General features: G+C 47.7%; 3 protein-coding genes and 1 long non-coding RNA gene across 11 annotated transcripts in view; 1 reads left to right on the top strand and 3 right to left on the bottom strand.

Moving 5' to 3' along the window:
* Positions 1-24,859, top strand: part of LOC108099002 — a 259,141-nt gene that overhangs the window by 145,646 nt on the left and 88,636 nt on the right. The window lies entirely within an intron of this gene.
* On the bottom strand, positions 8,025-10,499 carry LOC108098993 (probable G-protein coupled receptor Mth-like 8). Its single transcript, XM_017202225.2, is given in 7 exon segments — positions 8,025-8,285; positions 8,344-8,695; positions 8,758-8,976; positions 9,028-9,219; positions 9,439-9,595; positions 9,655-9,993; positions 9,995-10,499. Coding segments are annotated over 7 exon segments (1,509 nt in total). The 5' UTR covers positions 10,196-10,499; the 3' UTR covers positions 8,025-8,236.
* LOC108098992 (probable G-protein coupled receptor Mth-like 9) lies at positions 11,442-13,912 on the bottom strand. Its single transcript, XM_017202224.1, has 7 exons — positions 12,885-13,912; positions 12,628-12,819; positions 12,336-12,569; positions 12,126-12,282; positions 11,863-12,066; positions 11,724-11,803; positions 11,442-11,666 (listed from the first exon to the last, which is right to left on the bottom strand). Exons 1-7 carry the CDS (start codon positions 13,525-13,527, stop codon positions 11,632-11,634), a joined length of 1,545 nt encoding a protein of 514 aa, XP_017057713.1. The 5' UTR covers positions 13,528-13,912; the 3' UTR covers positions 11,442-11,631.
* Positions 14,485-24,704, bottom strand: LOC108098990 (G-protein coupled receptor Mth2). Of its 7 annotated transcripts, none has more exons than XM_017202218.2 (5): positions 24,495-24,704; positions 17,609-18,372; positions 16,937-17,552; positions 16,668-16,862; positions 14,485-15,296 (listed from the first exon to the last, which is right to left on the bottom strand). In XM_017202218.2, exons 2-5 carry the CDS (start codon positions 18,360-18,362, stop codon positions 15,131-15,133), a joined length of 1,731 nt encoding a protein of 576 aa, XP_017057707.1. In that variant the 5' UTR covers positions 18,363-18,372; positions 24,495-24,704; the 3' UTR covers positions 14,485-15,130. The 7 variants fall into 7 exon arrangements, with proteins under 7 accessions (XP_017057707.1, XP_017057705.1, XP_017057702.1 ...); XM_017202216.2 differs by lacking the exon at positions 24,495-24,704 and adding an exon at positions 22,619-23,295; XM_017202213.1 differs by lacking the exon at positions 24,495-24,704 and adding an exon at positions 20,109-20,685.

The raw sequence follows: 24,859 nt of genomic DNA, 5'->3' as shown, positions 1-24,859 counted from the left end.
GCTAGGAAAACTCAAGGAAAATTATATTAACGGCAACCGCAGAATGAAGGGAAAAGGCCAAATGGAGCGAAGGTGGAGGCTGAAAAAATCCCGTGGCGCCTTTGATGAAAGGGTTAGAAAAAGCAAACAGCAAAAACAAAGAAAGAGTTTTCAGTGGGTGGGTGCAGTGGGTGGTGGGGTGAAAGGGTGTGTGGGTGTGCTTTATGGGAAGGAGTAATGGGGGAGAAATGCTGCTGGTCCTGCGCTGACTGACTGGTAATAACCCGATCCCATTCACGATGCCGCGATGCGATGCAAAAATAGGAAAATGTCAAATGAAGCGCGCGCGCTTTGCATGTCAAAGAGTGAAGGTTGTTGCTGGGTTGGGCGGCAATCGGGAAGGTTTTCTGTTTGGGTTTGGGCTCTCGGGGGAGCTCCATCCATAAGAGGTCCTGGAGAGCCTCAATGGCCCTCGACGCTGTGGATCTCCGCGGCTGAAGGAGTTTGCATTGACACTTGACTTTAAATTGAGCGAATGTTGTTCCCTGCTCTTCCGAAAAAAGCGAACAAAAAATCGTTGCATATTTAGCAGGGCAAAAAAGAAAGACCTACGTGTGGAAAGTGGAAAGTGGGCGCTCCAGAAAGCCCCACTAAACTTTAATGCAATTTGTTTTTAAGGATATGCAGCTCTTGACCTGCCCCCAGGAAAACCCAGGAAAAGCCAGGAACTGGGCAAAGTTTTGCTCCCCACCTTTTTGCGTTCGTGTTGTTTCCTTATTGCCAGTTTTTCCTATTTTACCATTTTACACCTTTGAGGACTTAGAGGGCGTGGCACGTCCCGACCAATATACAAAATGCAGTTTAGGGCTTATGAACTTAACTTTGATGAGATTTGCAGTTGCAAGAAAGGTGGGTTGAGTCCCTAAGTTGTTTGGTTGGTGGCAGGAAAACGGCGAGGTAAAAAATTCATCTGGCGAGTCCCTGCGAACTTACTTTAATCGCAGAATTAATTCCATGGAATTTAAGATGAGAAAGCAAGAAAAGCTTTACGAATGAGTGTATGTATATCTTTTGTTGTCCCGATCCAAGTGCTGTGCCCCCGAAATTAGCAACCGTTAAATTCGAATTCTTCTGAATTTGCCTGCATCCGAGGAGCAAGACAATTGAGCCGGTCAACGACTTGCGGCTTCCTCCTTGAACTCTGGCGTGCATGGGATGTTGTGCCATGGGATTCTACGAGGCCGATGCCACCGATTCACTTTCAGTTCAAGTCCCAAGACCCCAGTCCCCAATCCCGAGCCGAAGTCCCAGGTCCCAGGTCCCACTGATCACCGACAAATTTTTGTTAATGCGTCGAAAGCGGCGAAACTTTTGTCATGTTTTTTTCGCCTTGTTTCTTTATTTTTGCTACTCGTGGCTCTGTGTGTGCCTCAACTGACTAATTTAGTGGCTGGAGTTCAACGTATTCCATAAATTTTGACTAAACGTTCAAGGACAATGCGTATCGAGTGTTTGTGGAGCGTCAGGGGGTGTTTGTTTGGGAATTATGTTTGGCTTTATAAATGAATTGATTGAGAGGCAAACAAGAAGCACAGGGAGGAAACACTACACCGAAAGCAAAAGCCAGAGAGCAATACTGCAAGTCTTGATTTCCCAGATACCCTAAACAAGAATATTCCCTGGAGAGGTTATCTATTTCATGGAAGCTTTTTCTGAGTTTGCGATCACCTATCCTTCTGGAAAAATTGTTGTTTAATTCGAAAGCCCTCTGAAGATCTCATCTCACTATGTTATATAATCTGGGTTCTTTCAACAAACACTGCACTTAGGGTATTGCCCAGCGTCATTATCGATTGACTGCGACTTGGATTTGTTCGTCTCCGCTTCTCTGATCGTTGACTTTTTATCGAGGGTGGGGAAGATCGTTGATCGTTGAGCTTGATGGCAGCGGAAGTCATAACGGTCAGAGCTGCAGTTCGGTGGTTAGAAAGGGAAAGGCGGCGAAAAGAGCGAGAGAGGAAGCGAGACCAATCCGAGGAATGATTTATGCCTTATGCCTCGTGAAGTTTCAGCTTGGCCCAAGTTAGCGCCATGTCTGGGGTGTCTGCAGTCTGCCCCCTTGAGAGCGGAAAAGGAGAACTGCACACGACGATCACTGATCGTCCCCCTCCGCCTCTGGCTTCTGGCCGATTCATTGAGCTCTGAGCGCCGAGTATCGGCAATCAGTAATTAATGGCTTTGTCAGTTCGCAGTCTTCTCTGCTCGAGTCCCCAGACTTCGGTCCCCGGTCCCCATTCCCCACTCCCCACTCCCCACTCCCCATTCCCCACTCCCCACTTTCCATTCGCCATTCACGGTGCCTCACAACATGTGTATATAATTTTTGATTCTTTGCATTTTGTCTGCGATCTTCTGCCTGGCATTCTCCCTTCGTCTCCGCATCTCCGACCTCCACTTTGTCTGTTTCTTCTGTCCGATCAAATGCTGGAATTTCGTTGATAGCGCCGCCAACCGCCAAACATCCTGTTGTTTTTCGGAGACCCTCTGAATGCCGCGACCATCCGTGAGTGTGCCCGACTAGAGGTGAAGACTCGTACTCCTATGTCTTTGCAAGTCGGATAAAGACGGTTTATGGTATCGCCGAGTCGATCCTTCGGCCGATCGGCCTTCTTGTTTGCCTTGCTTTGTTTTTCTTGCCGCTCGCTGTTGTTGTTGCAGCCTCGATTGTGTCTTTTGGTCTCCGTTTGGCATTTTGCGAACGTCTGCACGTCTGCATATCTGACTTCCCTGGCCAGAGGGAGGTTCCTGGGGAAGGAGGGGAGGGGGCAGACTTTAGAGCATTTGGTTGCTATTTTTAATGTTGACACGTTTGAAGATCGTTGACTCTCGCGCAGACGGTCAATGTCCACTTGGCCACCAGACGCAACATCAGCACCATAAAGCAGGGAAGGCAAGGAAGCACCATCACCAGCAAGCAGACGGGGAATTCTGCATGGGAAATGTGAAATATGCGCGCATTTTTCGGTCCGGCGGTGACAGAAGCTCCTCCTCTGGATCTTCTGGAGCCTCTGGCTGGCAGTGGCTCCCAAAAGGAATCGTGGCTTCGGGAGAATCGTGTGCGAGAGCCGAGAACAATGCCAGAGACTGGCTGGAGACCCGGAGTGCAATAGATCAAGCAGCGATCACGATCGGCATTGACTGAACAAATAGATCAGCGAGCAAGGAGGATCCCGCTGGAGAAGATCAGTCGATTATCGAACTAACCTTCTTCCGTCACTCGTTTTGTTTGAACAACTTCAAAAACCTATCAATATTAAAAAATTTGATATATATTTAATATATTAATATATATTTTTAAAATAATAGTGAGTGATTTCGTTGTTTTGAGGAGAGTAATATTTTGGTGACCCCTAAGAAAGCAGCTCGAATTAGGTCTCTTTCAAGCAGAAAAAGAACATTTTTCCTACAGGATTGCAGAGTGAAAGAGCTCTTCTGATGGCTTCCTTTCACTCCGAGGCGACTGCTCCATTTCGGCATGTCAGGATCGGTTGCCCGATCCGCTCAATTAGCCACGCCCCATGCAAATCGCTCTGAGTTCGCTTCTCCTCCTGCGAACTCTTCACTGGGATCTTTCGGCTCTGACAAGTGACACGATGATCCACCGCGGCTGTCATAAATCTCGCCCACCGCCTCGATGGGATTGCATGGGGCTGGATCGTTCCTGGAAGCCTGGACTCAGCTCGGACTGGTCTTTCCTCTTTCCTCCTTTGGTGGTCAGGAAGGGGCTGGTAAAAAGTGCAAATCACTTCATTAATGTGCCGCCGCACAAGGTTGTCGTTGCTGGACTGCAACATTGTTGCCGCAGGGCAGCATTTGGGCGGCTGCCCATCATTTGGCTTAATGGATACGCCGGCACCAGCTTCCCAGTGTTCGGCTTGCAGTGTGTCCATAAAGATGCTTCACTCAGCCCCGCCCTTGTCCTCCTCCCTTCATCAGTTGTTGACCCGCAAACAAAAACGGGAAAAGTTCGCCAGGCGTCGGAATTCCTTGAACGATCTGCGTCGACAATGGGTAAAAGCATTTAAAGGAGTCCAGAAAGTGATGGGAAATGCTCTCGACCGGGGATTACCTCGTGATATGTCAACAAAGTGTACTTCTAATGCCACTTATCTTATGGGAAATACTTTAAGAGGTAGATCACTGGACAATTTGGAGTTCTGGGGCTAAGATATTGTGTACTTCTGTGATCACTGACTGCCAGTTACTCCTCGGGATACCCTGTACGAGCCGAGGGCATGCACAAAAAACGCACACTCATGCCGCGGCGATGTCGCTGTTGTCTTAAGCGGTTTTTGCTGTGTTTGCTGCACTGCGCGATGTCGGCACGATATGCTCTTCTGCAACATTGTTGCATGGGAATGCGAGACTGCGGCGGAGTCGTCTTGGGTCGGAGTGGGATCTCCTCGGGTTGGGAGGTGCCCAAGTTGCCGGCTGCCGGTTGCCAGTTGCCGGTTGCAAGTTGGAATGCTGCGACTAATTTTGCCACATTAGTGCCGCTGTTTGTCCGTTAATTGAGCGTTCGACGAGCGATAACCGACGGCTGATCGCCGTCTATAAAGATACAGATATCACCATCTCCGCTGGGGAGAATCCGCGGAGCGGGCCAAAGATCAATGGCGATGGCGATGGGAGCCGGCTGAATGTGTCAAGCGGTTTCTCCATTCTCCATTCCGAATCGCCTCCACTTGCCGTTTGCCGTTTGCCATTCGCCGTGTAACTTTAATTGCTCTCGTAATTCCCTCATCACTTAACGCGATTATGGCGCATTGTCCATAGAAAGCCAAACGAAAGCTTCCGAAAGAAAACTTGAAAATTGTGTTAAGCATTTACACGTGCCGCAGCCGCAAATGATCGTTCAACTTTGGGAACCCCCGAAGCGGATGCTCCATGCTCCATGCTCCACAGTCGCGGATTCGGCCATGATCTTTGGGGCTCACGTCTTGGCGAAGAGTTGAGCGACCGCCAGAGGGGTCAAACAGGTGCGTGATAAGACCCTGGGAATATCGATTGAGTAAATAGATACTTTGCCTAACTTTAAATATACACTGGCTTATCGTAGGGGGTTAAGTCGGTAGAGAATATCAATGAAAATATAGAGGCTCTAAGTCAATACTCTGCGATTTCCCCACTTTGATCAATGAACTCCGATAGCGCCCCGCTTTATCGCGATCTCAATTATAGGGCATACCCGAGCCCCGATGAATTCCTCAATGGCGGAGAATTTTCAAGTAGGGGCAGATCGCTTCAACCTCTGGCAGTTGTGTAAATTGAGCAAACGAAACATTTCGAGCGGCGCACGAAATAAATCTCGAGACCCGCACAACAACACAACAACACAGCGACTTGGTAAACAAACAACAACAAGTGACAAGCACAACAAACAACAATGAGCAAACAGCGAACACAATTCAGAAAAGGAAAACGAGAGATATAAAAAATGAAGGAGAAACAAATAATAAAAGTTTCATGATTACTGTGGGCCAAATGAAAAGGTGTCGCTGCAGGTGAGAAACGAGAGCACACGCGTCTGCCACTTGGGAAGTCCGCAGGCCCCTGCTCAAACAACCCATGGTTCGAGCAGCGAGGGGGGTCTGAGGTGAAAGGGGGGTCGCCTTGTGATTATGACTTACCAGAAATCGAAGGCAGGGGCACCGAAACTAAACGTTTTCCCTCCGGGAAAAAGAAACCAAAGAGTGGTTACGTTTTTCGACCAACAGTTCATGGGTTTCCATCAATGAATTTATGATGGTACTCCCGCCCCCTTTCGACTTGTTTCGCTTTTAATTTATCATTTTACCCACTCCCCCACTATGTATTTTGTGGGCTTTTCTCGCCTCTTCTTTTAATTCATAAATTACTGACTGAGCGCCCGACTCTCGAGCGGTTATTAAGCGGGGTTGGGGGAATGTTGGTCAATTGCTTGTTGGGGACATTTATGGGCATAAATTACTCCTCGAGTTGTAAATTTCTCGAAAATACTAAATTAAAAGTTATTTATTGTATTTGATTTGCTTTACGTGCTCTGCTTGTAAATTATTCCGAAAAAGTCTTGGTTTTTACCACGCTCTTGGGAGGGGGAAACAGTCATTAGAGGGGCAAGAATGTGACCGGAAATGACGAAGAAGGGTCACTATGCTGAATATTACCATTTCTTTAGGTATTCAAAATCTATTATCTCTTATGCACAATAATTAGAGTGAAAGCTATTAGTTTTATTGCACCTACTGTTTGTCAAATCAACTTAAAAGTGTTGCAATCTGCCCTGAATGTCTCCGAATGTTAATTAGTGATTTCCAATATCGATACTGCTATACCGGCTAAATGGAGTTTCACCCACCGCACCACCACACCACCGCACCACCACACATGTCCTCGTTTCCAGCTTAGTTTTTAGGGGCGTAGCCGTGCAGCCGCAACCAGTTAGCCATTTAATGGCTTGTCTAATATCCTTTAACTGCCATCGGGCCATTAAAAAGCATAAAGTCATTTAGTAATTAATTTTCATGTTGGTTCCGTTGCCAGGAGATAGATATGATGGCCGGGTGAGTAGGTGGGTGATTGTAAGCAGGAGTATCTGCTGTATAGGCGGGAGTGGGATTCCCCGAAACAGGGCGCGGTCGGGTTTGGTATGGCGCTCATCCTTCCCCTTCCCCTTCCCTGCTGCAGTTCCCGCCCGCTTTTGCATACGTATACGTATTCGTGTTTCAACAAAACAAAACACTCGCACACATGCAGGCAAAAAACGCGCCAAACATGTCCTACCTCTCGGGCTTTTCCAGTGCGCACGTCAGGATGCTGGAGCCGCCAATGCCGATGCAGTTGCCCTTAGTCGACGGTTGTATATGCCGGGCTTTGTGCTTCCAGCTTCCAATACTACGAGCATTTTTACTACGTTTTATCGATCCGTCGCTCTCTCAGTCGGTATCCTTCGACGGCTCTCGGAGTGTGTATTCTGTATTCCGAATCCTGCTGCTGCACGCCCAGCCAAAAAAAGAGCAGGACCAAGCCAGCCGAAGCTGGGTCGTCGGGTTCGGGAAACAGGGGGAGTTCGCCTGCTCGGTTTTCGGTTTTTCTGGAGCGGGTGCTAAGGGGGGGCAGTTGGGCGAGGCCACATCAAAAGAGCACCGGCGAAAGAGGCAAACTCCCGCCCCCCGTTTCACTTTCCACTTGATTCCTTGCGCTTGACATCCCCCTGCCAGGATGCAAGGATGCAGCCAGCTCTCTCTGCGACTCTCTCTGTCTGCTCCGCGGCCATTGACCTCTGATGTCAAACAAATCGGCGCGCACTTATTATATAGAGAGATCGGGCACAAGCACAGAAACTGGGAGCCTGGAGCTGGGAACTGGCAACTGGGAACTAAGGACTGGGGACACTCGACCACGGTCCAGGGAATTGCAACTTGGGAATGGAGAATGGAGAAGGGGAAGGAGGTGGAGATGGGATTGGGAGCGGGAATGGGAATGGGAATGGGATTGTGGAGTGGATTGCCGTGGATGGGATTCTGTGGTGCTCCAGGACCCCGACTAGAGTTGCCTTACGGCCAACTTCAGAGTTTGTTTTGTGTTGTGTAAATTACGTTATTTACGTGTATATTGTTGCCCCGAGTTTCGGGTTGCTTTTGTTGTGTGATTCTGATGGGGAAGCTTAAATTGGATACGCCGGCAATTGGAAATTGTTGCAATTGTTTAAGGGTCAAAGGGGATGCCAACTAGGCACTCGCGTTAGCTTTAGGAACCGAACCACAAAAAAAAATATTTGAGCTATTTCTAGTTTTTTTTAGGTTTTAGTTTTTACCATTTCATCGACTATTTTATAGATTAACCTTTTATGATCATTGATCTAGCTGGTCTTGTGCCCAATACATTTTTTACTTTTCCAGAAAATGGTAGCCAGTTCCAAAAATAAATTGAGTAGCATGGGCTAACATAAAATATATTGTTAGTTTCGACTCTGTTTGATAATTTCAAAGTATGTATGTTGACTTGTGTTAAAAAAGGCTACTTTACATTTATTTTACAAAACCTTCTAGACATACAACAAATATTTTACAGTGTTTCTCGTACTAAGACCACTGGTTTTTGTCAACACTGACAGTTGGTTTTGGAACCATTGCTCAGGTTTTGTCGAAACGACTGATTGCTTCCAGTGGCACTAAAACTGCACAGTGACCACGGCACTGTTTGCCTTAATCAAATTTTAACCAAAACTTGACAGCGGAACGGAGTTCTCACAGGTGTCCTCCTCACTTGAAAAATAAATTTAATTAGAAGTAGGGAACAGACATTACTCATCTCTGTACTTACTTGTCTATGCGACGCAGAAAATTCTGGATCTGCTGATTCTTTCCTATCAGGGCATAGAGGGCCGCGAATCCATGGAAGGCCATGCAGAAGCTCACCGCGTAGTTGAGGTGCGATCGGTTTTCCCGATAGTAGTTGATTGCGAAGGAGCTCACGCAAACGAGCCACACGAGCGCTGTGTAGCCGACGTACTTCCAAAAGGACTTGAAGCGGTTCTTCTCGATTGACTCAAAGTTCTTCTCCAACTCCGGCTGCTCACTGAGGTAAATCAGGCTGAGGATATAGAAGAATCCGCTGATGGCGCAGGCCACGAAAATGGGGGCGTACAAGTAGATCATAATGGACCAATTGCGAGCTGAGGGGAAAAAGTTATTCAGTGATCGGTGTTCTATAAAGCAAGCCACTGACAATACCCACGATCGAACCAACAAGTATCTCCCCCGAAGATCAGCCGGGAGCCGTAATAGCTGAAGACCACAAAGAAGGACCAGCCCACGGCGATCAGCACGATCGGAGTGAAGATCAGCCAGAACATCAGTTTGGTGAAGACCACGCCGTGGAAGCTCAAGTAGAGCTTGAAGGCAATGAAGCTCAGGATGTAGAACGAAAGGACCAGGTACATCAGCGCCAAGCCAGCTGAAGATTAGCTCTTTGTTAGGTAGTCGCAAGAATAGGGATACCACTTACGTAGGACTCGACAAGCAGCGTTTGAGAGGTTTGCCGGGTTGTGGAGGGTCAGATAGGCCAGGAGAGCGTACCCCAGAATCAAACATATAGCGTACGCCTTGATGGCCACACCGTAGAAACTGTTGCGCATCTCGGAGCACAGGAGGTACACCATCAGCACGATGAACATCGATAGTATCGCGATGAGGAGGCCTGCCAAGAGAGTCAGCTGGATAATTGAGAGCAAAAGATCATAGCTAACGATCAAAATATCAATCGGCACCCGCGATTTCCTTGTGTTATTCTAACAATTACTTTTACGAGCGTACTATTTTTAAGACGCACAAATTTGCCTCGAATGAAATCGAAAGCATTTGTGATTGTGGATCGCCCAATTGCTGGAAAATATCTGTCTGTCTGTTTCGCACTCACATATAGCGTAGGTCCACTCCCGCACACCCAAAACGAAGTGGAGCTTCTCGGGGGCGCAGGCCAGCGGCTGCCACTCCCAGGTGGAGTTCTCGTGGAGCAGCGGGGTGAAGCAGTAGTGCTTGGAGAAGACGTGACCCCGGTGGCTGATGGTTCCGTTCTGAAAGATGCAACAGGAGATGCAACGAGGCAATGATGAGGAAGTTATCTCGTTACCACCTCGTGCAGGGTCCAGTGAACGAACTCCGACCCCTTGGTGACCGCCTTCATGTGGTCGCACGGCGTGTCCACGTGGACGCTGAAGTGCGGCTGCAGCTCCATGTCGCTCAGGCTGCCGTTGCTCAGCTCCACCGCCATGTGGCTCTGGGCGGGAAGGCTGGACAGCCCGGCGGCGGGGACTGCGCACTGGCGCCTCTCCAGGTCGTAGACCTCGCCCTCCTGGCAGCAGATCCGCACACAGGGCCTCGTCTTGCAGACGCAGCCCCTCAGGTGTCGGGTGGCCGGGATGCGGATGCCGTTCTCGATGACGAAGTCGTAGACGGCCACCAAATGGCGGGGGGATCACGGTCCAGTTGTGGACGTAGGAACCGTTCAGGTCGTAGCTCCCCGTGATTTTCGCGGTATCGATAAAGGCACAGGGATAATGGGTCTCCTCGTGGAATCCATGTGCACTGTGCACTGCGGCCAGAAGGATGGCCAAAACCGTAAACTGCGCCATTCGAAGAGACATTCCCGACTGCCGATCTCTTTTGGAACTCATATTCGTCTGCTCCGAACGCTATTTGTTTACGTTAGAGCGTGCAATTTATGCCTGTTTACCTCCAGACGATTGCCAAACCGATTTCGAACCAAATCGAACTGAACCGAAATGAAATGAGATGAAAGGGAATGGAGTGAAGTGAACTCAATAGTGGTGCACCGATGACGTCGCTCGCTTTCGGAGGTGCGAGCCGCTAATTGAGTGAGCGGATCATCATCTGCACCTGGCACGGGCCGAACTTGGACTGTGAACCGAATCCCGGCGAACTCAATCGAAGGCGGTCAGTGGTGTGTCTGCGGCGCTTTTGTGGCATGGCGGGGCGCACACCCACTTTGCTCGATGGTCTGCGAGGAACGTGCGGCATTTTGTTTACAGCAACAAAAAAAGGGGGGAAAACAGACAGCTCGGAAAACATCAAAATGGTCAGGAAATGCTCTACTATTAAATGAGCCAGACCAGCGGATGATGTGTTTGGATATTTTTGATTTTATCTAATGGAAAACTAATTGCCAAATACTGAAGGTAAATACAGCGCCGTTTACTAGTTATTTTTCTTATATATTTCAAAAGAGATTTCTTTTGGAGTTTAAGGACCTCCTAGATTTGTCTCAACTCCATTTAGAAATAGTAAAAAACATAAATAAATCAAGTAGTTATTAAGGAAGATTTCATAGAGTCTGAGCTATTCGTCTTGGCTTCACTACTTTGGAGAAATAACACGAAACCAAGAGAACTATTCCCGCAAAAAACGGCCGGACACTCCGTAGACGAAGGCATAGATATGGCGGCGATACGGATATTAGAACCGATAGGTAGATAGGGATAAAGGCGTTTCGAGCAATGCCAATTGCGTCATTAACGGAACATTTGTTGCGTGCCACTTAGCTGGCGGCTAATCCAGCCGACCCACCCATCACCCATCACCAGCCGTTTTCATTCTGTCCAAGAGCCTCGGAGCACGTCATCGAATCAAGCGACCCTCGTCGGTGGACGTTCGAGGAATTGTTTACGATTTAGCCGTTAACTGGGAACCCCTTCGGTGGGTTCGCCTCGAGCTCTGCCTCTGTGCAAATTATTCATAAGGGAATGGTTTGTGGGGACAAAGGTGCTGGCAAAACCCATTGAATCGGGAGTTTATTTGCTATAATAGCGCAAGCATTTGAGGGATAGAGAGCTAAAAGATCAGAGAAGCTGATATTATTTGTATGGATGACACTGATAATTTGGCAAAATAAAATACCAGGGATAAGAAATCGAGGCTGTTTATAGTTTTCTTATAATATTAGTGTACATCAGTTGTGTTTGTCAACCATTTTCACAGGTCTATCCCACTGAAGCACTTATTGTATATACATTTATATGTGAGCGACAGACTTAATGAGTCATAAGCTTAGTCAATACCAGAGTTCACAGATGAGTGATCTTGTGAGTTACCATTAGAGTGACGTCACTGTGGGCTTGTAGGGAGAGTCTGTAAAGTAAGTGAAGTTAGGAGAGGGACAAATAGAGCATAATCCTTTGCACCTACCTGATGATTTCAGATCGCCTTTCTCGTCGAACTTGTAGACGCGGGCATTAATGACACTAAGATCCGTTTGACTTGATTCCCTGTGGAAAGTTTAGGCGTTTTCACTCATGCACCTTTCTATTCGGAAGTCAAAACTTACACATTGATGGCCCACCAGGTTTTCACGTGCAGGTTCTTTCCGAGCAGCAGAATAAAACCAGCTATGGCCAAACCCAGGATGCAAATTCCACTCCAGAAGTCGATGATGAAGAAGTGCTCTCTCACCCTGGCCATAATATAAACCACAATCTCGCGAATCCAGACAGCAAACACGCCCACTATGTAGGCACTGAAGGCGTAGAAACTGCAATAAAAGGCAGGGTTAACTCGTTGCTCTTCTAAAGGCGCATTCGAGGTGCCTACTGGGTCTTAACGATCCTTAGCTGGGTACCCAATATGTACTGAGTATCCGGTGGCAGCTCGTAGATGGAAAAGTAGGCCTTCAGGCAGCAAACAATGCTGAAAAGCAGCAGTAGTGTGATGGGTCCGTAGTAGTAGATCAAAATGCCCCAAGTGCGAACTGAAAGTACTAGTGGTCTAGAGCCTTATCAAATTATATACTCCTTAACTTACCGTCGAACCAGCAATAGTCCTCGCCCATTCCCGGCTTGTAGTGCTTGGGCAACTTGGAGTCCTGGGCAAAGGACACCAGAAATCGGAGACCAATAACCGCGAGGACTGCCAAAGCGTAGGACAACCGTCGCACCCAGTTCCTAACAGCCTTTCGCCTGAACTTGAGCAGGAAGTCAAAACTGCAGATGGCCAGAAAGACAAAGGAGAGCATTATGCAGAAGTAGGCCAGAAACCCTGCCAAGAATAGAGCTTTAGTTAAGTAAATAGGATATATATAAATACTACAGCGTACCTATGTTCCTGCAAGCTGTGTGCGATAACTTTAAGGGATTCTTCAAAGCCAAATACACCAACAGGGAGTAGCCCACGATCAGGGAGAGCAGGTAGTATATGATCAGCTGGCCGTAGTGGCTTTTCCTGGCATCTCTCACAGAACCAAGGAGGGAAAGTATGAAGATGTTGATGATGATGGCTATAATACTGCCTGAAAATTAAAGGCAAGGTAGAAAATAATATATATAAGCAAATAGCTTCCAAGACTCCACTTACAAATGGCGTAGATCCACACCCGGTAGCCAGTTTGGAAGCGTTCGCAGCTGAGTGGAGTGAGCTCCCACTGCTCCGCCTTGTGCTCCAGGGGGCTGAAACAGTACTCGTCCGTGGTCCACAGGCGATTGTCCCTCTGGAGCGATCCGTTCTCGAAGAGGTCCCACTGCCAGAAGTTCTCGTGCTTCTTGTCGACGAACTTGTTCCGGCACCCGAGCTCGGTGCGCACCACGAACCGATCGACGATCCGCACCTGCTCCACCGACCGATTGCCGTAGGTCAGCTCCACGTGGGTGGACTGCCGCACCTGGTGGGGCATCGAACAGTTCCAGTTCTTGGCGTCGAATACGAGATCGGTCGGACAGCAGAAGCTGATGCAGGGCTTCAGCAGGCAGACACAGCCGCGGAGGTGCTTCTTCGCCCGGTACTCGACGCCGTCGATCACCTTGAAGGAGTACTCCGCCATCAGGTGCGGGGGAACCACCACTCCGGCAAACGAGTACGAGCCGTCCTTCATCCGGAGCCCGTCCGTGATGTTGACCGTGTCCGCGTAGGCGCACGGGTGCTCCACACTGGCGATCTCCAGGGATTGGGCGCCCGCAAAGAACCCGCAAAGGGCCAGTGGGATGATCCACAGAGAAACCATGGCCAAGTTAACCGCGCTCAGTTCGGGTTATGTGTTGCTTTACCTGACGTCACAGGCTGAGCAGCTCGATAATTAAGTAAACAAATATGTGAAGCGATGCGATCGCCGTCGCTTTGGGCCATGCACGCACACTCGTCGAGTCACAAAGCCAATCCAACAACAATCGAAGCCCAAAATTGACAGCGACGCTGGCGCGGGTCTAAAAACGGCTGTGATTGCGACAACGACAACGACAACGGCAGCGGCAATGGCAACACCAAAAAGAACAACCATAAACATAAAAGACCGATGGAGAGACTCTCCCAGTTAATCTTTCCTCTCTTTAAGCGACAAACCGGCAACCGCAACGCAGCTCCATGCTGGGCAAGAATAAAAAACAGACTAACTGATTAGCCAGCCCCAAAACCAGACGCGACCACAAGCAGCCGGCGAAACAGCGATGGGGACCAGTCACCGCCATACCCCTCCGCCCCACCGTCCCATCCCCCTTCCAGAAATGGCCGCGGAATCTTAGCCAGCGCGACTGTTCCGTTCAAAATCCATTTTTGACAGCCAGCAGTGGTGTGGTATGAGCTATTCTAGCCGAATTTAGGTATTTGTGAAACAAATTACACAATATGCACATATCTTTAAGATATTCCGGGTTCCCAATGTGCTTTTAATTTTAAACCCTTTAAGGAAAATTTCGTTATTCGAAACTAAGTGATCTAAACGGTTTCGCTTTTCAAATACTCTGAAGAAACTCAACTCGGTGCGTGTCTTAGCTAGGCAGTAGATCTATTTTGAGGAGTGTGTCTTTGCTGAATATCGTCTACGATCTTTATAGCAATCTTTACGATCTTTATAGCATAGTGAATGGAAAAAGTAAACATGAATCGTCTAACTTTTTTCTGTGGGTAATTGTTAACTATTATTTTATACTATATGCCACAAGGATCCGGTCAGCAAAACACAGGCTTTCACTTATCTTTGGCTTTATTAAGCTTGAAATACAAGTATAACTCTCGTTTATTCTGTAACATTAGTTTAGATAATGCAAATACAGATATGGAAAGTGGTACGCATAGGCGAATAGAGTGGTACAAATAACAAAATGGTATTCTAAGTTTTATCAAGGCACACCTGTATTTTACGTATATGCTGATGGTTGCCGAATGACTTAAATTAGCGAAGAAGTTCAAAATTTGATCTCTCTTAGCAGGTGATATAATATTTATAGACATAAATGCAAGATATGGAGCTGCACAGCGTACTTATAAAACTAATCAGGTTGTTCGTGGTCGCGTGACATTTAAAAAGAGAGAGAGAGGGGCGAGGGTGGTTTTTGGGGTTTTGTGGATAGGGACTTCCTCCTATAGTAGTGTCTTTCATAAAGTACTATCCATATATGGCTGCTTCTACGCCATCTGTAAGACATTCCCGAAATCAGGGTGATATTGACGTTATGACAAAGAACATAAATAGCTTAGGATATTCTTTGGGCAATCCTAGTCAATCCTTCAATTGCACCAAAGAATCCTTTGTTGAAACATCAATCTCCCTTTCCTGGAGACATCCCAGACTATAGACTATTCGATGCTCGGCCCAAGGCGACTGGAGGTGCTCAGCGAAAGATGGTGGTTCTCGGCGGGTCCACACTCGAGCTGATCACCAGCGGCTTCTCCACCGACGGCTTCTCGTGCAGCGACAGGTTGGCCACGCTGCTCGACGTGGTTTTGGTGGAGTACTGGCTCTGACGTTGGTTGCTGCCGTCGCGCACACTCGAGCATCTGCGGCGGTGGTAATTCCATTATGTGGTTCGTCGAGTTGTTATGACGTCCATTGCGTGGGCAGCGTGGAATAGACAATGGCGGTAAATCTGATTAGAATTGGTTCGGTTGAGTGCTTGGTTTTGGTTAGCGAAAAGCGAAAACACAGAGCAATCGAGCAGATCAGATAGGATCACAACAGAACACCTTCACCGAGACACAATTGTAAGATGTTTCTACAGTTAGGACTTGAGAGGTTGAGGGTTAGGGGTTAGTCGGATTATCTCATCGTGGTAGTCAACTGGGGTTAGCTACACTCTCAGTAAGAGAGATGGCTACTTCTACGCGCGGGGATTACCTGTGACCGGTTCGATTAGATGGCTAACCCCGGCATTGGACTGGCAAGCGAACCGATCCTGTCCACAGCCTTGAGGGGAAGCTTTCTCGGCGTTCCGCTTGAGTCGGAGGTGATGGAAGTCGAGGTGGTGGTCGAGTTCAAGCCGCTAGAGCGCTTTTTCTCCAGCAGTCTTCGATGGACAACGATCGTTGATCACAATGATGTTGGGACACATGCACAGATGGACACACATTATAGATGCAAACATAAGTTGGTGTTTAGATCAGGGCACTTAGTCATGGGATTACTGTTTAGTAGCTACGGATACGCGATGCTTATGGACGGATTTTGGTCAGCCGCAGCCTGAACTGGGACACAGCTCTAGGCGGCTGGAGATTCGGGTTGTTGGATGTCAGTGTTGGGTTTAGAGCTGTTGAGCTTGCGAATAAGCAATTTCGAAAGCGGTCTGACAACGAGATAAGTACAACATAAAGGCAAATATAATCAAGGGCTGAAAAAAGTCAGTATTCCTCAGCTGGCTAAAAAAGGGTGTGGTGAGTTGCTGAAATGCCTATTGGTTTTGAAAGTGGTAACACGTTCTGTTTGAAAGCTACATATTTAAGGCAAGCGTTCGAAGAGCATAGCCCGGAAATCACATTGACGATCAGGGGTTAGTCAAAGGCCACAACAACCGAGCAGAATGGCACCTGCTTACTGCTATCGACGGAGTCAGTTCGAGCTTCAGACTTCGTGCGAGTGAACACCGCTGGTGGACCCGTTGGCGAAGGCGTTGCGGATGACCACCAGCTTGCGGATCTGGTTGGAGGCCTCCATGAAGCGCTGCCGCATCGAGATCGAGCTCTGCCCCATCGTAACGCTCTCGGTCTGCCGCAGACTGCGCACCCGAATCGTTCTGGGAAAGGTCGGGTCAAAAGATTCGGGGGTGGTCAGAGTGAGGGACACAACACACGGTCGGATCGAATGAGTGGGATGAGGGAAACCCCCGACGGGACGGGACAAAACTAGACACCGAATGATTGGGGACCGACGCTTACCTGTTTGTGATCAAGTGCTTGACCTTCTTCTTCATAACGAACAGCATGAAGATGAGGAAGCCCTGCATGGCGTTGGCCAGGTCCGAGATGTAGAAGAGCTTCGACCAGTTCTTGTCGGCGCCGACGAAGTAGGAGAGCAGCTCCGAGCTCCAAGTGACCCCCATGATCAGGAAGAGGCGCAGGAAGAGGCCGAACCTGAGGGAGGACAGAACACGACGGACTCTCCTTAGGGCGAGTTGGATGGGGAACTGGGCAGACTGGGCACTCACTTGTCCTTCTCGGTGCGCAGGTTCTTGGTGCTGTTCTCGCTCGCGATGATCCTGGCCATCTCCCGCTGCACGCCGTGGATCTTGATCGCCGTCATGATGAACATGACCGTGTTGGCCACGACGATCACCATGATGGGCCCGTAGAAGTAGATCATTGCCGACCACGTGGACATGTCCAGCCAGCAGTACGTGCCGTCCCCGATGCCCGGCCTCAGGGATTTGGGCCAGTCGAAGAACTCCTGGGCGCAGACGGTGAAGGCCAGGAAGACGACGGCCATGCCCCAGGAGTACAGCGAGTAGATCAGGAAGCGCTTCTTCTCCTGGAACCGGTTGATGCCCCTCGTCCCGCGGAAGTTGTGCCACAGGTCGAAGCTGATCACGCTGAGCCAGAAGTAGGCGGACATGAAGAAGAAGTAGATCGTGTACCCGAACATCTTGCACTTCAGCCCCGAGGCGTCGATGTGGACGTTGAGCTGGATGTAGCACATCAGACTGTAGCCGACGGAGAGGCCCACCAAGTAGCAGACCAGGCTCTTGCCGTGCTGGTTCCTCAGCTCGGGGATCAGCAGGTACACGGCGATGGTCAGCATCATGAAGGGGATGGAGAAGAGCATGGCTGCCGGGTAGAAATGCAAGTCAGATTGTAGGTCAATCAGATGTAAGTCAACTTACCGTACGCGTTGATGATCTTCACGGTGTTGTTGTCGTCCGACATGTCGCAGTTGGCCGGGTTCAGGCTGTAGACCATGTCCGTCTCGTTCACGAAGGTCGGCACCATGCAGAACTCGTTCTTCCTGATGAGCAGCTCGTCGTCCAGGCGGAGCATCGACCCGTTCCCGAAGATGCGGTAGTCGTCGAAGTTGAACAGCTGCGGCTGCAGGGAGAACATCTTGGGGCAGGGTCGGAAGCTCTGGATCGCGAAGTGGTGGAAGATGTTGACCGGCTCGATCGTCTCGTTGGCGAACGTCACGTTTATCATGGGCGGGTCCGGCCAGGTGCGGTTGTCCCTGGGCTCCACCATGCACTCGCCCTTCTCGGCGTTGAAGAGCTGTCGCCAGGGGCAGCAGATGTTGATGCAGGGCTTCAGCTTGCAGACACAGCCCCTCACGTGCTCCGGCACCTCGATGCGCTCCGTGAGCGACTTGTGCACGTAGTCGTACACCCCGACCAGGTTCCTGGGGATGATCGTGCCGTAGTAGTCGTAGCTCCCGTTGGAGAAGACCGTGTGGCCCGTCAGGTTGACCGTGTCGTAGAAGTTGCAGGGAACGTTCGGGTCGTCGATCGTGTGGTAGTGGTCCCTCTCGGCCATGACGTAAGCCCCGAAGGGAAGCCCCGGGATAAGGCGGAACACAACCAGGCAGAGGACCCCCAGCAGGGTGACCCCGCAGTAGAGGGGTCCGCCCCGTTGCTGGATTTTCTTCGGCATAATGAAGGTTCTGCGGATAAAACAGTTTATTTGGGTTACTAATTGTACTGCAAAGATATGCTTATTTACTAACATTGTAATGATATTGACCTCACTAGTATTTACCTTTCTATGGGAGGAAATTAAGTTCTGAAATTAGTGTAGGTGTAGGTTTAATTATTCAATTGACTAGAGTAGGGTATTGAATTAGAGTGTTAGTGAATTAGATCAGTAATGAGCAGTAAAAACGGTATGACAATTTTCCTTTAACGAGTGGCTAGTCGAACATTGGTTAGCTAAGCGGGGCCACTAATTTGGGCAATGGAGCTACATTGGGGACTCATCAGCGGGGACAATTAGTGAATCACCCGCGCAGACAACAGGTTGTTCGAAGGACTCGAAGGGCACGGGGAAAAGCAATTAGCAACCGACCCGAGTCCCGTGGGGAGAAAGGTCTCCCCGGGGCATCAATCATAAGGTCAGCCACGCAGGGAGTGCGGACGGAACAAACATTTATGGATTCGTGTTAAATTGATAGTAACTGCCGTCGTCTGTCAATAGCGGTGACATCCCACTCGGCACCCCGCTCCCCCAACTCTCCAGTCCTCCAATCTGCTAACGAGCCAGTCCATAAATTCATTACCGATGCGAAAGGGAGGGACCTTTCGTACCTTTCGCTATCTTATCGTGCATCATTAGCCAGTGGGACCTAATTCATTGATCCGCTGATTGTTTGCCCTCGGCGAAAGAGGAGGAATCAGGAGGAGGTGGGTGGTGGCCAGTGGGTGGTGGGAGGCGCGTGGGCCGCGAAATTAGCATGAATTCACGGGAATTTATTGGGTGGCGGGCGGAGGGCAAACACATTAAACTCCATATAGTTTAGTTGGCTAATGGGGAAAATGGATACTGGCAGCGGGAGTGAGAGCACTTATCTCGCGGCAGAAATTAGCATAATTAATCGTTGAGCGCGTTTGGCTAATTTCACTAGAACGCTTTCAATCGTATATATCTCCTCACATGTGGAGTGCAGCGCACTGCGGATGTTTGAGAAATAATCAAAACATGTGGAACATTAAAATCGAGAAAACAATTGGCCATAAAATTGAATTATGACCAGCGATCTTTTCCGATTCGATATATTTGTTTTAGGAAACACTCGCCGCCCCCCTCAAGTGTGCCAAAGTCACTCAGCTGCGATTTGTTAAAAGCAATATTTTTCCAAATCTCTTTTTTGCTTCTTAAAGTTTTTGTGTATTTATATTTTGATTGGCCAAACAATTATTTAGGCTAGAAATTTTGATTCGATTTCGAAACGATTTTCTTCGTAACTTAAGTGCACATTCTGATCGGGGATTAAATTTCGTAATTGATTAGAATAATCGAGTGGGAATTCAAAGTAGGGATCGAGAACCAACCCTAATAAACAGAAACTCCATTTTAAACACCCACTGGGGAGTCATACGACAGATCATCGAGAGAATAGCATTTTTAAACCAACTTTGCTTTACAACCGCGTTGACGAGTTCAAATTTGAATCGGAATCGGGAACCGTTGATATGTTTTCGCAGCTCACTCGTATAAAATGTCTTATTTGTGGCCGGTTGCCGATAAGATAAAGTCAATTGGCCAACGCCGCCTGCTAGTGTCTGACAAAGGAATATGACTTTCTTGTTTATTTATATATGTAGAATGTTCCACGAGTGGCAACTTATCGAGTCCCCAGTTCCAGCGAAATGTGGAAGGCGGTTGATGGTGGCTATTACTTACAGATGCTCGGCAATTCGACTCCTTAGGTTACTTGTCTTTGACTCGGTTATTATCTGGCTGATTATGACAGTTTGGGGATTGTCCATGGTCAGGATGCCGGTGAGCAATGGGCGCCCTGAGTCATCTATTGGCACTAAGCCCTGCCGAATTAAAATCCCATTACACTGGCCCAAACTGGGGGCATAAAACCCAGCGCAGATAGCAGATATTCGACGCGGGTGTCACAAGGCGTATGCGCAATTTACGCGAACGGCGACACTATTCACATATTAATATAGACAATGACCAAACAAAACAAACACTGCAGGCCAATCCTCAAATGTTCGCTTCGGGTTACACGGAAGCGAATTTAAATTCAAGTAAACCCAACTCACATAAATAATAATCAGTATATTATATTTTTTATCCGCGCTCAGCTTTTAAACGAACTGTCTGTTTTCTCGGTTTTTCGCTGATGATTTCAACCACTTTTGGTGTTTATCACGTATGCCACAAAACACTTAAATCGCCCCAATTTATTCGTTTATTATCTTGCCAAGGGCCGCGCGGTTTTCTGTCCGTATCGCAAGGGAAACTAACCGCCGAAGACAGGGGACACTGCCCCCGAAGAGGCCAGGTTGCTAGTCACCACACCGGAGCTTGACTGTGGTGAGCTGCGGTGGGTTCTGGGTTCTGGGCAGATAAGCAGCGATTGCAGGGTCCGGTGTTCTTCGTTTTGCCCGCAAACACCTCGAACACTCGGCAAAACAGTTTTTAATGGGCAACCCATTGACGGGTTTGCTGTGTGTTTCGAGAGAAAATTCCAACTGGAGTATTTTTAGATCCCCGATGCTGATGCCTCCGCTGTCCGCTGTCTGCGGATTGTAAACAAAGGCGGGCGGTTCTATCAATTGATTGCCATTAGAGTGGGCGGGTGGCAAGTTTGCCAAATATTATTCCTCTGACACCCCACTTTTCCACTTTTTTCGGGGGGGCGGAGGCCGGACAGTCAACAGATCCCATTCGGGAACTCGAGACCCGGGAAGATAAATGGCCGTCAACATGGACCCGCCCTCATTAGCCTTGATGAAGGCTTGTGCAAATTCCAGCTAAGAATTCCAGTTAAGTACTTGGGAAATCAATTGTTTCGCAATAAAGAGCGCAGAGCCTCTATTTGTGTTTGTGTTTTATAAGCCTATTTTAACGCCACTTTACGAAAGAGCCAACCAGTTAGAACTGATGAAGCTTTTCAAAAAGAATCAACTAATTTATTGACTCCATTAACAGTCATGGGTTTCCCCTCTTACATCTCATTTGGAAAGAGAAATCCCTGATACAAGTTGCTCATTTCATATTGTTTATTTTCGAAAGTAGTTGTGCTAGTTTATGGGGTGTTAGAACTCCTGGAGATTAATTTTATTGCGTCAGCTAGGATCCCTTGTGAAGTCGAGATATACTACTCAGTCTTAATTACACGGGAGATAGGACACGGGCCCCAAGAAAGCAGCAGACTGGTGACTACAGAAGCATTTCGCTAATTAATTGGTAAATGCACTTGGCATATCATGAAAATAAATGGGCGAACCCCTCTTGTGCGTGATAGTGCAAGGGACTAACTAACTTTAAAGGCTGCCCACATTAAAGTTAACTAGTCAAACCAAACATGTAATGCATTTTTTATCCAAATAAAACGTCTAGTCTAGTACTTTAATATGTTTATTTCGTTCTCAGGGGACGTATTATATGCTTTAATTTAATACTCAGAAGGTAGGAAAAACTGATGCGAAATAAACAGACCTCAAAGCAAACAATAAACAATATTCCCGAGATGTTTCAACAACAATCCCCAGCCAAATGTGCGAAAGTGTAAACAACATTTAACAAATTCGAATTCTGAAGCGAAAGAAACTGCTCAGGTCTTATTTCTGATTGGATGCCAAGGCGCGGCCTTTGGGGTGGATCGCCATTTCGCTATAATAACCAATTTTGTCAGTGACTCAATAAAGTTGCAGCGAAGGGAAACAGTTGGCTAAACAGAACAGTCGACAGGCAGTGTTTGTCGTGAAATGATAGGTTTTCAGCACTGATTCTCTAATCTGGAATTTCCACATATGTAATTAGTAATTACTAATTACCTTTTTATCGTTTATGGGCCACTTTTCCCACAGATGCATAACCTATTCACTGTGTCAGACAATATCTACTTTGTCAAGTGAAGTTATCAATAGTAATTCAACCATCATCTAGTTCCAATTCCTTTTTTTTTGTTTTTTAAATGAAAAACCACTTAATACAAAAACGGAAAACCATTAAAGCAAATATTTAAAATTCATTGATCATTAATTTCATACTGAGAACCCATTAATTGTATATATAAATGTCGCTGAAAGTCTTTAAAAGAGAATGTTCCGAACGCGGAAATTCTATGGCATCGAAAATATAAATTTAAATGCTTCCAAGGGATAGCCATTACTTTTATGAGAGCGAGAGCCCAATGAACTGCCCCCAGTATTTATTGGCATGCAACTTACACAGCTCCGGTAAAAAGGCGATGAATAATGTGGACAACTTTAAGTTGTCTGCTGCTGATCAACAGAGTTCTTCCTGTTGTTTTTTAGTTCGCTCACTTTCCGGTTATAGATCAGTGGGATACTTGGCTGGCACTTGCATTGCTCGAACGGCTATATCGCTAATAAAACACTGACCAGGTATAGATGGGTAAACAAAAACCTCCGTGAGTTTTTAGTGGGGTTTACGCCTTGAAAAAGCGTCAACGAAACATGATTTCGGTTTTAAATTCGATTGCGGTTCGAGTTGTGTGTTTTTTATCAGGTTTGCTTATGCAAATTGGCTCTGGGAAGAGTCTGTGGCTCAAGGTGGGTAACCACATAAACGTTTCTCGAGAAATCAAGGGATCCTCACATCCACAGTGTTTATAACGCGGCTCTTTCTCAATATTTCTCACTCCCGCCGCGGACAAAAAGTTTTGGCTATGGGGAATTCCCTGGGAAGTGGGTGTAAATATGCGAACACTTTATGGAACCGGTTACGCTGCCTGGGGCTTTGGAGACCGGCAGAATCACACGCTAGCTAACGATTTAATTAACATTGACATTCGTAACTCCGGTGAAATGATTGGTGCACCTGTATTGCCGACCGAGCAGCACCCACAACCCTCGACGTCTTGATGCGAACTGGGGAACTGGATGTGAAAAACTCAGCGCTTGCAGACACATAACAGAGCTATAACAGACTCATAGCAGAGCCCTGTTAGGGGTCTCTGTTAACGCGAGAGCTCTCGGCGACTTCGCTAATTGGAAGGCAGGCAAAACAAAGCGCCGAACAATGCGAAATTTGATCGAGTGCGAACAGTGGCTCAATCTCGCCTTTGGTTACCCAAAGAAAACAATTATCGGACGATGAGTGGACTTCTTGAACGAAGCAATGGCCCCAGGGAAAACACGGGCTATTGTCACGATGACTCAAATCGTTCAACTCGATTGCTCGACTTGCCAATTAATTAGCACGGCGCCACACCAGTTGGCATTATAACAGCTCGGGCAGATTGGTCTTTTGTTTTGTTCCGATCTTCGTCGGGTGGTTGGGGAAAAGAACATAGGAACATACTCTATTTTTGGCACACGCTGGGTGATAACCGCAGATCATCGAGGCTATAATCGATCCCTGCTGGAGGTCCAAGTTATGCTCATCTGCTGATAAAGGTTGCTGTTTTTGGTAGTGAATTGACCTTGGACAATAAAAGAATATTAATTCTTGTTTTGAAATCGCTAAATGTTCTTTTGAGCGTTATATTTGCAACGGCAGATTTGAGCCATTTAAGGAAGCCAAATCCCACGTTTCCCGAATCGAAAACTATTTTTTGTTGGCACGTAGAGTTGAGTCACATAACACATAACGGACACCGTTGTTAAACTTAAACGCAATTAAAAGAGCTTGGAATCAGGCGTAATAGACCAGGTCATGTGTGCTCCGCTGGCCAAGACGATCCCCGGTTCGAAACAATCAGTTACACATTTCAATACCGAATTGTTAATCCCGACGAATGGATTTTATGACAGCAACGTGCCAGTGATTTCGGGAGAGGCAGGGAGGCGCTTCTGCGGTATTCCCTAAAATCCGTTGCCGTCATTTGGCGAACTTGAGTAAAAGACTGGTTTTGGCATTGAGCCGGCAGCAGCGACACATGTACGTAAATAAAATATAGGTTCGCAAAAAAGATCAGTGCAAAACCATTGACGATACATGAAGAGACAACGCGACTGTTGTTGTGGGCCGAGCGAGACATTAAAGTCGCATTATAGCATCGGTTGCGAACTGTTTCGGAAACCAAACACTTCGGCCTTGGCGATCTCCAATGGCCCCAGGATTTTTAATTGGCAAACTCACATACGCACTACTTGCACAACGGAATCTGCTTCACTTTATTGTTGGCTCTCAATAAATTTGCTTTGTTAATTACTGCTTAGCGGCTAGATAAGCGCGTCTAGCATAGTTTAATTGAGATGTATCCCGCTTATCGTCCGCCAACCGACCCGCAAGTGGACTTCTTCATCGGCCAAATTCGCTTCGACTGAACCCGCTGGCTTTGATGCTCCAGTACAACTGCCGTTTTCCGTTTCCTCATAGCGGCGTTCTTCAGGTCCAAAAGCTGCGGCGAAAAGCTAATGCAGTGAAAAGCTTTTCCACTGTAGCAAATAATTCCACCAATTCTTCAAGAGTCGAAGAGCTCAGACCATACGAGAATGAATATC

This window comes from Drosophila ficusphila, unplaced genomic scaffold, assembly GCF_018152265.1.
Source record: "Drosophila ficusphila isolate 14025-0441.05 unplaced genomic scaffold, ASM1815226v1 contig_288, whole genome shotgun sequence".
NCBI lineage: Eukaryota > Metazoa > Arthropoda > Insecta > Diptera > Drosophilidae > Drosophila > Drosophila ficusphila.
The sequence above is the reverse complement of the archived record's forward strand: the minus strand, read 5'-3'. Positions and strand labels throughout refer to the sequence as shown.

Excerpts from the sequence above, each read along its gene's own strand:
- LOC108098992 (XM_017202224.1), bottom strand. The coding sequence starts at position 13,527 with ATGGTTTCTCTGTGGATCATCCCACTGGCCCTTTGCGGGTTCTTTGCG. Across the intron at positions 12,820-12,884 it reads GGTGTGGATCTACGCCATTT|GCAGTATTATAGCCATCATC; the intron begins GTAAGTGGAGTC and ends TTTAATTTTCAG. Across the intron at positions 12,067-12,125 it reads CTAAGGATCGTTAAGACCCA|TTTCTACGCCTTCAGTGCCT; the intron begins GTAGGCACCTCG and ends CTTTTATTGCAG.
- LOC108098990 (XM_017202213.1), bottom strand. The coding sequence starts at position 20,194 with ATGGACAATCCCCAAACTGTCATAATCAGCCAGATAATAACCGAGTCA. Across the intron at positions 18,373-20,108 it reads AGTCGAATTGCCGAGCATCT|AACCTTCATTATGCCGAAGA; the intron begins GTAAGTAATAGC and ends TTTTATCCGCAG. Across the intron at positions 15,297-16,667 it reads AAGCACTTGATCACAAACAG|ATGCTCGAGTGTGCGCGACG; the intron begins GTAAGCGTCGGT and ends CCACCGCCGCAG.